At 25.5% G+C, this 13,312-nt stretch overlaps 1 protein-coding gene across 1 annotated transcript; it reads right to left on the bottom strand.

The window, feature by feature from the left end:
• On the bottom strand, positions 1-6,247 carry LOC145831835 (uncharacterized). The gene is made up of 7 exons (XM_082939177.1): positions 6,176-6,247; positions 5,432-5,499; positions 3,422-3,702; positions 1,850-2,119; positions 1,225-1,300; positions 754-1,063; positions 1-480 (listed from the first exon to the last, which is right to left on the bottom strand). Exons 1-7 carry the CDS (start codon positions 6,202-6,204, stop codon positions 297-299), a joined length of 1,218 nt encoding a protein of 405 aa, XP_082795303.1. The 5' UTR covers positions 6,205-6,247; the 3' UTR covers positions 1-296.
• Positions 6,248-13,312: the final 7,065 nt, after the last annotated feature.

Below are 13,312 nucleotides of genomic sequence, written 5' to 3'. Positions count from 1 at the left end.
GTTATTTTATAATTGATTTAAATTTACTTAGTTTACTTTAGATAACACTTCTAAATACTTTTTTTCTTTACAAAAATTAAACAATTTTTTATTAAATGTGCATTTTTTAAAAAGTTTTTATGTAAACTTAAATTATTTAAAATAAAAAAAGTACCATAAAAGTATGCCATTAGGTAGTAAAATTTTATTGAAAACAAAATAACTTTCAAAATACTTTCAAAACAAAAGCTTAATTACTTTTTTAGGAAAATCTAAATATTTAAAACAACAATATGCAAAAATAAAACACAAACTATTTATTTCAGAAACAGAAGTTTTGAGGATCTGTTTTCACGGTTACCATGGAAACTTCTCCCCACGTGAACCTGCTTGTTACCACCCATGTTGGGGTACAGCAACCCCTCTGCACCATCCCACCTCCTCAACATTGAGGGGGATTCCCTTAAACGAAAGTCTTCCTTGCACAAGCGCGCCACTGACCTAGAGATGCTTTTTATATTAAAAACAAGCATAAAAAAATGTTGTATGTTTTAGACAATTTAATATTTAAAACTTAGTCAAAGTTTATAGAAATAAAAAACAAAATTTTTAGTTGATATTTCAAGTTTAAGAAACATGGTGGTAATCATTTATATAAACTGTTGAGAAAAAGCTTTTTTTTATCAAATTGAGTTTTTATACAACTTGGTATATTTAATTGCAATAATTGTTTTTATCCAAATTTTTTTTTAGCCAAATAACTTAAGCAAAAACCTTGATTGGGCGAAATTTGCAATTTCTGCCATCGATTTGTTCTTAACAACTTTCATCCGCTTGATGTCATTCTTGTGCTGCAAGTTTGCTCGATTTACCGCCAGCTTGAAAGTGGGAAGCTCCCAATCCTGCGAGGTGTCCGATAATCGTGGAAGTCTGGATAACACGGAGTTTGTATGGAGGGAAAAGTTTTGGTACTGGGGGTTTTTGTTTGATGGTGGTAAGAGATTTTGAGGGTCGTTTTTGGCTTCTTTTTGGTTTTGTTTAGTTAGTCTTGTTGTTTGTCTGAATTTGTATTTTTCTAATATGTCTGTAAAAAGGTCTACATTTAAACTTTGATTGATTATACGTTTTCTAAATCTATGTTTAAAGTTTAAAGAAAGATACTTTGTTAAAAATAAAGAAAATTAGTTTAGTCATTTAGCTAATTAAGAAATAACAACAATAACAATAAAATAATCAAAATGTTACCTGGTTTAGTTGGTTTTTGCGAAAATATTCTGCTTTCCACAGGTAACTCAATGTTGCTTGATTGTACGAAGACTTTCTAAAATATAAAATTACGTGTTTAATAAATTTTATACAACTGTATTGAGCTATATAAAACTATGATTTTAAAGTTCTATAATTAAGAATTAAAAAATAACATTCTCTTGTAAAGTTACCATTTTACAACTAAAAGTTGCTAAATTTAAACTAAACAAAACTATTTTTAAAGTCATAAGACTGCAATAGTTATAACGTTAAGAGATAAAGTTCGACAAGTTTTTTATTTATTTTTTAAATAAACTGGTTTTTAATTGGATATTAAAACTGTTCTCTGGTCAAAAACTTAAAATATAGTTCAATTTTAAACGGTATTAACAAAGTTAGTAAAAAAAGGTTTAAAGTTTTCAACAACTAATACTTTCTAATTTAGAAGTTCTTCAAAAATACTATTAAAATATTTTCAAAATAATAAAGGACCTAATTCTGAAGATCCTTTTTTAGGTGAAACCGGGTTAGTAAGGTAGCAATATTTGTCAATAAATTATTTATTAAAATGTTTTCAAGTTATGCACTAAACACTCGAATTCAATTAAAACCAGTTACTCACACTAGAGGGCTTGTTCTTAGGTGAGCAAATCAAACTTGCCAGTTCTTTCACCTGCTTCGAACTCTCCCTCTCTATACTTTCCACTTTCCTCTCGATGCATTCCTTCACTTTATTCTCGTTCAGGTAATTCCCCCAAGTTGCAAATTCTTTCTCCTCAAAAGAGCAGGGCCTGTTGTTTTGAAGTTTGTCGGCGACGTTTTTGAATGTCGAGCTCTGAACAACTTCCGAACCGGATTTCGACCTCGGAAGTATTGACTTTTGTTTGAAGACCTAAAATAGGTTTTTTATCAACAAGTTTAACTAACTTTTTTACTAATACTTGTCTGGATATCCAGCTTTGAACTTGTTATCTGGGTCTAAAACTTAAAGTTATTAAATTAAAGAAACGATTAAAACTTTTTGCTTGTCCTGTATGTATTAGTTTAAAACCAAACTACATTAAAAAAAAAATTGTATTTTTTTTTGGTTTAATAATTTATATTATTTATTCTATTTTTCTCTTTATTAGATTAAAACTTTCTGTGTACTGAGAACTTCTTTATGTTTCAAAAATTTGTTTTTTTTTCTATTTTGTTTTCGGTCTTTCAGAAAACACATATACTAAAAGCGTTTCAGTTTAGTATAGCTAAACACTGAAATTAGTTTTATAGTATTATATACTACACATTGTTTAAGCACATTTGTTTGGTAGACAGAAATAAATATTACGATAATGTGATGTAATATAATAGCTCAATTATGCTTTAAATTTTGTCGTAATTTATTCAATAAAATAGATTTAATTAACAAAAACATCGGCGAAAGTCTGCAGAGCAGAAGCCTGGACTCCGTATGCCGTGAGACAAGCTCAAGTTTACAAAAGAGTTGATCGCATCAATTCGATCATCAGACCACACGCTTCGGTAGACTGAGACCGGTTTCGTCGTCATTAGGACTCATCAGTCAGTCACAACCAAAAAACTTGTCTCAGTCTACCGAAGCTTGTGGTCTGATGATCGAATTGGTGTGATCAACTCTTTTGTAAACAAGATTTATAGTGAACCTTTGTAAAGTAAAATATTACAACTAAAAATCTAAGACCGTTTTTATAATTAAAAACAGAAGTTTTAAATTCTAATTACAAGCTTTGAGTTTGTTATTGCATTGCTATTAGTAAACTTAATGATAAGATTATTTAAGGAACGGTTCATTGAAAACAAAAAATAATCTTTTTAAAGGTCGAATCATTAAAAAAAGGTTAGATGCAATGTAATTACAAAATTTTAGTTTATTAATTTCTCTAAAAAGTTTGAATATATGAATTTGTCACACGACTGATGTAAATGATCATTGTCGCGTTTAAAACTGACTTCCTTATTGAATTGGATTTAACGGGTTAAGTACTTAATCTATCTAATTATATTATCGTGCAATTTATCTAATTATTTTATAGACATGACGTCATTAGACAGTTTTCGTGCAAAAAATATGAATCAAATTTTGAGCGAATTTTAATCTAACACAGAAAAAAAAGTATTAAAAATGTTCAATAACAACAAAATAAAAGTTTGTATGACTTTAAACTTAAAAAACCTTTTTGCGACGAACTTTAACATCAACATTTATATTTTCTTTTGTTATTTCATCACTTTGTTGAGGCAATTTAACAACTATTGATCTCTTTTCCACTTTCTCCATTCTTTCCTCCCTCGTTTCAACGAATTCTTCCTTGTTTTTAACGTGTGGGCAGATATTTTTGAGAAATTCTGTTTTTTCTTCTTGCTTGTGTTGTAGGTAGTTCTTGTTGTTTTTGCTCATCCCCTCAATTGTGGATATCCGTGTCAGCTTGCGTGCGCAACAATACTTTACAAAATCTGCAAACAAACAAATATTTAAGTAAATATTAAAAATTTAATGTTAAGTTTGAAATATTAAATTTTCGTAAAGTTTTTTAAGCAAAATATTTCTTGTTTGTAAACTAAAATGACGAAATCTACCAACAAGCAAACCAATAAACAAAATTAGGATAGTTTTAAATTTAATGTCAAGTTTGGGTTTTTTAATGAACTTATGAACTATAACCTATAGTTTCCAACCAAATATATTAAAACTGTAAAACTGACAAAGTCTGTAAATAATAAAAACTTGTTTTAAAGTTGTTTACAGAAATCTATTTTTTAGAAAACTAGCAAAAACAATAAGGTCGTTTCCAAAGACTGATTTAGAAGTACAACTTAATTAGGCTAGATATTTATGAAGACTTAAAAAATTTATATTTTCTTAACGGTTTGAATAAAAAAAACAATTGAAGTTAATAAGTTTTTGTAAAAGTATAATTTAAACGCAACTTATTTTAATTTTTACATTTTTACCTAAACTTAAAGGTCATAAACTAAAAGTTTATTTAGTTTATTGGGTTATAAAATGTAATGAGTTTTTATTACTTTTAAATTTAAAAAAAATTTAAAACTTATATAAGACAAAATAAATTTATTAAAACAAGCCCTTTTTTGTAGTCACTCTTAACAAATTCTAAACTGAAAGTTTGATTGCAATAATTTTATTATTATATGTAAAACTTTAAGACTAGTTTGATTTTGTTTCTTTAGTAAAATCAAACATTGGATTTTAATTAATACTCGTCGTAAGAAAAGCTTTCTTTGTAACTAAATAAAACACTAAAGTCTCATTTATCTATAACTCAGAAATTAAAAGTCATTAAATTTTAGTAAAAAAAGTCTGAATTACTAAGTAAAAAAACAAATACAAAAATTCAAACATAAAATATCAAGTGAACAAAGTTTATTTTTCTGCTTACTATTGTATCTAACATCGAGGTTAACAACAACCACTTAGCTACTATATCATCGTACAAAGAGCTTTCTAAAGTTTAAACACAAACAATTCAACAATGGAAACGTTTCTCTTGTGTTGAAGTTTGTAGAAAGTGCTCACAAGCAGATATACGAAAAAAATAAACTTTACATTGTAATTTGCTGTTTTATTTTTTAAAACTAACTTTTATAAAACTGTATATGTAGAAAGTGATATGAGTGTCAGTAAATTAAAGTTAGTAAGTATAATATATTAAGTAATGCAGCCTAAAAATGAATAAATAAAACTAAAATGTAAAACGCTGTTCATACTTATACAATTAAAACATGAGTTGTACTTAGTAAATTAATAAAAATTCAACTACTTTTACAAGTCCCTTTCCAGAAAACTATAGTTTTTTTAAACCTATTTTATCGCATCTTTTACTAACGTTACTTTTACTTTTGCCTTAAAATACAACAATAAATTTTCTTTAGTTTTTGACAAAACACATTAAAATCTATATAGCTTTTAATACAATTCGATTTATTTTCATCTACTGTGTGAACTAAGTTTAAAATAGATTTTTTAATTTGATTTGTGCCACTTTTAGGCGATTGTAGTTTGTTAAGTTTTTCTTACTTAAATTATAGTTTTGAAAACTAAATCAAGTAACCTTACTCTATTGTTAAAAAAGTATTTCATATAAACTCTTATAATTTCTGCGAATAACGTAAACTGCTTTTAGCTTCTGTATATATTTTTGCTATAACTACTCTTTCAACTTACTATTTTCGTCTATGAAATCAACTTGGCTAGTTTTCCAAGGTGTAAAATCTTTCCATTTTCCTGCAAATCTATAAAAAAGTAGCATAGTTAAAAACAACATTATTAAGAATTTACATAAATCGAGCCATTATTAGGCTTGAATATTATAAGATTTCAAAAAATGAATATGAATACTATGAAAATAGACGTACATAAACATTTTTGGTAAGTACTAGAGAATAGTCAAGTACAATTCTAATTGAAAAATATTTCCGGTGCAAAGTCTTTATAAAATGTGAAGAACTACTTGTCAATTTACGAATCGGTTTAAGCATTATATTTTAAATTGTATGTTATTAAATCTAAAACATACTTATTCAGTAGTTTTAAAACTTGAAGACATTAACAATTAAAAGAATAACTAAGATAAACTTTTTAATGATTTTATAAGGTCAATGTATACTTATAAAACTTAGAAAGGGTTTACATACGCAAATTTAAAGTCTACTAAATCTTGTCTAAACAGCTTAATATAAAGTATGGAGAACCATACAGTAAACAAAAGTTTATTATCAAAACTTAAGTGATTTATAAAAACTAAATGACATCGAAACTTAGTTTTTATATTATGTTTGAGTTATAAACATAAAAAATTATACTTTTGAATCCAAAAACACACTTTTGCAGTAATTTTTTAAACTCTATATTTATTATCTATTTCTAAAACAAATTTAATAACTAGTGTTTTTAAATAAGCATTCTAACCTTTTACTCTGTTTCACTACTTTTCTCATTCCTATTTTACAGACAACTTCTTCAAAACACGACGCTCAGTCGAACAACAACAAACTGAAGTTTATAAAAGCAGAGACAACACTTGAGAAAGACGAGAAAAAAAGGAAAAAATCCACTTTAAAAAATCTGAACACTTGAAAAAACAACTGTTCCCACGTAGATTTCAATATATATTCAATATAATCCGAAATCAATTGGACTTCTTCAACCCTCGACAAACTTTTTCAATTAACTTTTCAATTTTGTGCTCAGCAAACATTACACACCTGTTAATAGCTTTAAAGCTGTCGATGAACAAACACAATGAAAGCGAGTTGTGTTGACAAAACAGTCACCTGAAAGTTAGATATAGTGATTGATTAAGTGGTTTTGGACGCAATTAGTGTTTTGTATTTCACTTTTACTCCTTTTTTAACGTGTGTATTTGTCTGTAATAAGCGTTGAAGCTGTTTATGAACACAATGCAAGCGAATTGTGAAAGTAAATAGTGATTTAAAAGTTAGATTTTATGATTGAATAAGTGGTTTTTGACGCAATTAGTGTTTTGAAATGTTTTCATTTTTACTTTTCTTTTGTGCATTCAAGCCGTTCTAAATCGCACACTGACGTCTGGATGATTAAGTTTTTGTGACGTAATCAACGTTTAAAATTTTGTTCTTTTGTTTTTGTTTGCCACTTTCCCTTTTTCATGACAAGTTTTGTGTTTGTATGAAAGGGTAGGTCTTTTTATGTGTATTATTTTATGGGCACTATTTTATGTGTAGAATTGCTGCATTCAATTTTTGATGTGATGTCATCAAAATTATGTGTAGTATTTAGATGTTGCTGCAATTAAGTTGCTGCAATTAAATGAAAAATAAATTACTGTCCAGGCCTTATATAAATATTATAGATAGTTTTTGAAGTTTTATTTTATAAACAAACAAATAAAAAATAACTTGAATACACATAAACCAATAGTTTGATTTATTTGTACATTTATTTAAATTATATTTTGTAAACTAACAGAAGTATAGGCTAGACTTATTTAAAGATTATTGATATTTTTTTCATTTAAGATTTAATAAAGAAAAAAAACTTGAATACACTTAAACCAATTGTTTGATATAAAATTATATTTATGTAACTTATATTTTTATACTAACAGAAGTAATGGCTTGGCATGTTATAAATATTTTGAAAAAAAAAATTATTTAAGATTTTATAAACAAAATAAAAAAATAAAAATTGCACACACATAAACCAATTGTTTGGTTTGTAGTTTTATATATGTAACTTATATTTAGTAAACTTATAAAAGTAGTGGTTTGCTCTTGTGTGTACTATTTTATGGGCACTATTTTATTTGTAGAATTGCTTCAATCAATTATGACCATACTTTTATATGACTACATTTAAATTATGAGTAGTATTTAGATGTTGCTGTAATTAAACAAAAATAAAATACAGTCCTGACCTTATATAAATATTATGGATAGTTTTTGTAGTTTTAAATTTATAAACAAACAAATAAAAAAAAACTTGAATACACATAAACCAATAGTTTGATTTAGTTGTACAATTATTTAAATTGTATTTTGTAAACTAACAGAAGTATAGGCTAGACTTATTAAAAGATTATGGATAATTTTTTTTTAGACTTAATAAAGAAAAAAAAAGCTTGATTACACTTAAACCAATTATTTGATTTAATAGTATATTTATATAATTTATATTTTTTATACTACCAGAAGTAATGTCTTGGCATATTATAAATATTTTGGATATTTCTTTATTTAAGATTTTATAAACAAAATTTAAATTTAACACACATAAACCAATTGTTTAATTTATAGTTGTATATATGTAATTTACATTTAGTAAACTTATAGAAGTAGTGGTTTGGCCTTATGTTTACTATTTTATGGGCACTCTTTTATGTGTAGAATTGATATATTTATAAAAGATCTAGACAGTATTTTATTTTTCATTTAATTTCAGCAACTTAATTGCAGCTACATCTCAATACTACCCATAATTTGAATGAAATCACATCAAATTATGGGCATAATTGATTGAAGCAATTCTACACATAAAATAGTGCCCATAAAGTAGTACACATAAGGTCAAACCTCTACTCTATAAGTTTACTAAATACAAATTACGTATATACAACTATAAATCAAACAATTTTAGATTTAAATCAAACAGTTTATGTGTGTTCAAGTTTAATTTATAAATTTTGTTTATAAAATCTTAAATAAAAAAAAAAAACCAAAATTACTTATTATATGACTAGCCATTAATTCTGTTAGTATAAAAACAATAAATTACATAAATATACATATAAATCAAACAATTTGTTTAAGTGTATTCAAGTTTTTTTTTTTCTTTATTAAAAATTACTTAAAAAAATCTATCCATAATCTTTTATAAGTCTAGCCACTACTTCTGTCAGTTTAAAAAATATAACTCAAATAAATGTAAAAATAAATCATACTATTGGTTTATGTGTATTCAAGTTATTTTTTATTTGTTTGTTTATAAACTTAAAACTACAAAAACTATCCATAATATTTATATAAGGCCTGGACAGTAATTTATTTTTCATTTAATTGCAGCAACTTAATTGCAGCAACATCTAAATACTACACATAATTTTGATGACATCACATCAAAAATTGAATACAGCAATTCTACACATAAATAGTGCCCATAAAATAGTACACATAAAAAGTCCTACCGTGTATGAAACACATTTTGTTTGACGTAATTTGATACGTCATTTTTTGTTTTTCACTTTTTACTTTCTTGTTGTCTTATTACCTTATTCTAGTTGTGCATTTGACATCTATTTTGTTAAGTGCCTTTTTCGTAATTAACATTTAATAAATTACTTTTTTCAAACTCTAGTTTGTTTATAAAATACTAATAAAATTTATACATGTTTGATGTATGAGAAATTTATTCAAATAACGTGCTTTAATGCAATGAGAACAACTTTTTTAACAAAATAAAACTTATTTGTTTGAGCTTTGGTATCTAAACTAATATAGTGCGTTGTTTTATATAAGTAAAGTTTTATTTTCACTTTGATTTACGTTTTTTTAACAAAACTACGTTGTAAAATTTCATTTATAAATAGTTTTCTTCGCTTTGTGAAACTCCCGAGTAGAAAATCAATATTTCGATTTGATTATTAAATCTAAAAGTGAGTAAAAATAAAATTGTTCACGTTGATTAATAAAAACAACACAAAAAGATTTCACTATTAAAACTTTATCAATTAACAGTGAACCAACGCACTACGATAAAATGACAAATAAGCTGCACAAATTATTTTAACTCATCATTAATATTAAAAATAGTATTCTACAACAAAAAAAAAAACGATACTAGTAAAAAGGGGTAGCTGTCTAAATTGCAGGAGCGTACAAAATTGCACGAGGGGATAAAATTGCACCAAGATAAAATTGCACGAAGCTACTTTTGCACGAAGACACTTTTGTCTTCCCAAAATTATATTAATTCATCATTGATTTTACAAACAATGTTCTACAAAAAAAAATGTTACTAGTAAAAGTAATACAAAAAAGGTAGGAATTCAACAGACTTTTTATACAAACACAACTAAATACATACCATATTTAGATAGACATAAGGTATATTAGGGGTGGGCACTGGGCAACGTACATCCCGCCAACAAAAATACCTGGTATCTATTATGTTTAATCAACTTATGGATCTAAAAACAACAGTATTTCATACAAAATATTGTAAAACAAGCGTATTTATAAGTATAGAATACGTTTTTATGATGTTAAGTTATTTATACTTTTGTAATACATAGATACAAACCTGTATGTTGTTTGTTGCACTTAAAAATTAAAGTTGTATGTTCGTTGAAAGAAAAAATATTATGTTATAAAGTCACAGGATTTTTTTACACTCAAATTGAAAATAGTTATAATTTGTTAAAAAAAGTTTCTGTAAAGTATATTTCTCATCAAGATTATTGTAATTTTTTAGGAAACATAAGATGAAAACTTCCAACTTTATCACTAGTATAACTCATGCAAACTATAAATAAACAAAAAAGAAACTTCAAACATAATTCTCAATTGTAACAAACAGCTTGTAAACCAAAAAAATGTTTTGAAAGAAATATTTAAGACGATTTAAACAGTAAAATTATAATAAAAAACCAAAACATTTGATTCTCACAACTTTGAAATTTTTACAAATTAACAGACGATAAATTTATTTTTCTTGGTCGTGCGCAAGTTCTATAAAAAAATCTCTTGTATTATTTAAATTATCGCTAAGATTTTGATGCGCAAATTTTAAATAGATATTCTATTTTCGAGATACTTCTAAAAAAAGCTTGCTCACACATATAAAAGATGAAATCTCTACGAAAAAATATTCAATTGTTAACACTCCAGCAATAACTACTGACTTGATCATTCTGTAAAAACGTGACACAAAAAATTCAAAATGATTTGTATTTTTCAAACTTTTGTTTTTATTCTTTAAGAACTAAAATGAAATGATGACCGTTGGAAAATGACAAAGTTAGTACTTTTAATTATTGTTTTAAGTAAAAGACTAGTTTGAGTTTTAAATATATGTATTTGTTTATATAATTAAATAATTAAAAAATGATCAACATTTAAAATAAAGGTTGTAAAGAAAAGAAACTAGTTTAGAACTGTCTTGCAAAGAAACAAATTGAAGAGTGCAAAAAATGTGAAGCAACAAAAAGTTTTCAAAGGAAAACATTATTCAGATGTTCTAATGAAAACCAATTAAAAAAAATACCTATCAAGATTTAATAACAAAAAGTTTAAATAACATACTTAATTATTGTAAAGAATACTTGTTTCTTTGTAACAAATTGTTATTGAAATGATTAGCTTACCTTTAAAATCTTTGAAAGTTATAGTTTAAAAACAACTTATACATTTTTTTATTTTTTGTTAGTAAGAAAATAATTATACAAAAGTTAATCAAACTCAAAAATTTTCATGTAATACAAATAGTATATCTGCAACTGTTTATATAATTACTTGCGTTTAAGCTGCTTTACATAGTGTTTTCGTATTATGCAATAATAAATTCAAACAAAAGACTTGAACATAACGATTTTTTTTCATTAGTATTTTCTAACATGTAGCCTTATAAAATTTAAATGTGTCTTTTAAAAAATTGTTCAAAATTTTTATAACTAAAGAAGTTAACTGATTTTTGGTTTAAAATAATTGACAGCTTTGAGGCCTAGTTTTAAAGTTTTATTAATAAATTTTTTTAAATGTAGCTAAAAGTGTTAAAAAACTTAAGAAAAATTACTTTCGACAAATTTAATAGTTTTTCGTGCTGTAAAAGGGATAAACATTTTTTCTAGTCGGCGGGTAAAACTTACCAGAAATTTTTTTCTTCGACGGACCATTAGGTGTAATCAGTCCGTACGATAGATAACAATTGCTAAACTAAAAAAAACATTCAAAGCTAAGTTATAATAAATCAATTAATTGAAAAGCTATGGAGTGCCTAAAACCGAATTAAAAGCAAATATGAGCATATTAATAAAAAAAAAAAGTTTATTTATTTGTATGTTTTCTAGTTTCGTAAACAAGCATAAGTACCTGCTTGGCGATGTAGGTTTCCAACTTTTACTCTATAGCCTTGTTGAAGGCCTTTAAACAGCGATAAGTTTCTTTTATAAAAGTTATTAGTTTTAAATGCTTTTTATATTTCATATAGACATTCGTGCACTATTGAAAATCTTAAATACGAAAAAAGTAAGTTTTAAAATTGCTAAATTTTAGATAAAATAAAATTAGTTATTCAAAATAAAATAAGAATACATAAACAAAAATAACATAAGGTAGCCTACTTTTGAGTTGAAAGTTTCCTTACAAAAATTATTTATTAAATTTATTAAGTAAAATTTATTCCAATTCAGAGGTATTTCGGTTTTGTGTTTAAGAAACGAATCAAATTTTTTGAAAGTTCTTGATTCTTTTACCTTCTTTTATTAAATAATAAATCTTGAACTTTAGCTGATTGTTTTTATATTGAAACTTGAAATTGTAAGAAATACATTGATTCATAGCCAACATATAAAAGATATTTCCATTCAAGTTTAAAAATTTGTCTTAATCCAGGTTTTTTGTCTAACTATTGTTTGTCATAAGGTAACATATTTTCTTTTCAAATGTATTATAGTTCATTTTGACACAAAAAGAAAGCATTTTAAATCACTAGCTTCTAATATGTCTTTTAAAACTACCCCACAAAAGTAGCATTATGTAATTTAAAAACAGTTTATGATAGTCTACAACTACGCTTTACAGCATTATGTAAGTCTACTATTGCACTATTTAAAATTAAAAAGCCCACTAAGACAGATAAAAAGTTTGCCAAACAAACATAAATTTTATGTCCAAACTATAAAGAACCAATAAAAAAAATGTAAAATTTTACAGTTTATTTTACGAAAACGTTCCATTAAAAAATTAACACCATTGTATTTATTGACAGTAACTGCCGTTTAATAAAACCTGAAAAAATAAATACGCATCTTAGAATTAATTTGTTTTACAACGAAGTTATTTTTCTATTACTTGCAAGTGCAATTTTAAACTTTATAAAATATATTTGTAAGCTAAGTTAAAAATAAATAATTTAGTTTTCTGTTAATAAAGAAGGCCACAATTTTGTTGGTTTTTATTAACTGTTGAAAAAAATATTGTAGCACAAACGCAGCATGCGACATACTTACAAATCTGCAATTGTTATTTTGTGTTACAACTATAGTTAACGTTTTCTTTGCCAATAAAAAGTATACATAAAAATCCTTCTAGCTTTATGCTAGAAAAGGCATGAGTTTTAAATACCCGCTACTACAGTGCACTAATTCGTACTTTTTAAATACCATTCTGCTTCATTTATTTTAAAAATTTAATAAATATTTGTTAAAAATACAAAAACAAATTTTTATTTGAAAATAAAACAGTTATTTTTACTAATTTCTACTACGTTTATGTGCTGTTTTTATATTTGTTTAAATATATCTAATATGCAGGCGAAATTTACATCATTGCAGCAATAAATTGCTGTTAATCA

The sequence above is a fragment of the Thalia democratica genome, chromosome 3 (genome assembly GCF_965202585.1).
Source record: "Thalia democratica chromosome 3, ktThaDemo2.hap1.1, whole genome shotgun sequence".
Classification (NCBI taxonomy): Eukaryota; Metazoa; Chordata; class Thaliacea; order Salpida; family Salpidae; genus Thalia; species Thalia democratica.
This window is presented reverse-complemented; position numbering and strand designations above follow the sequence as displayed.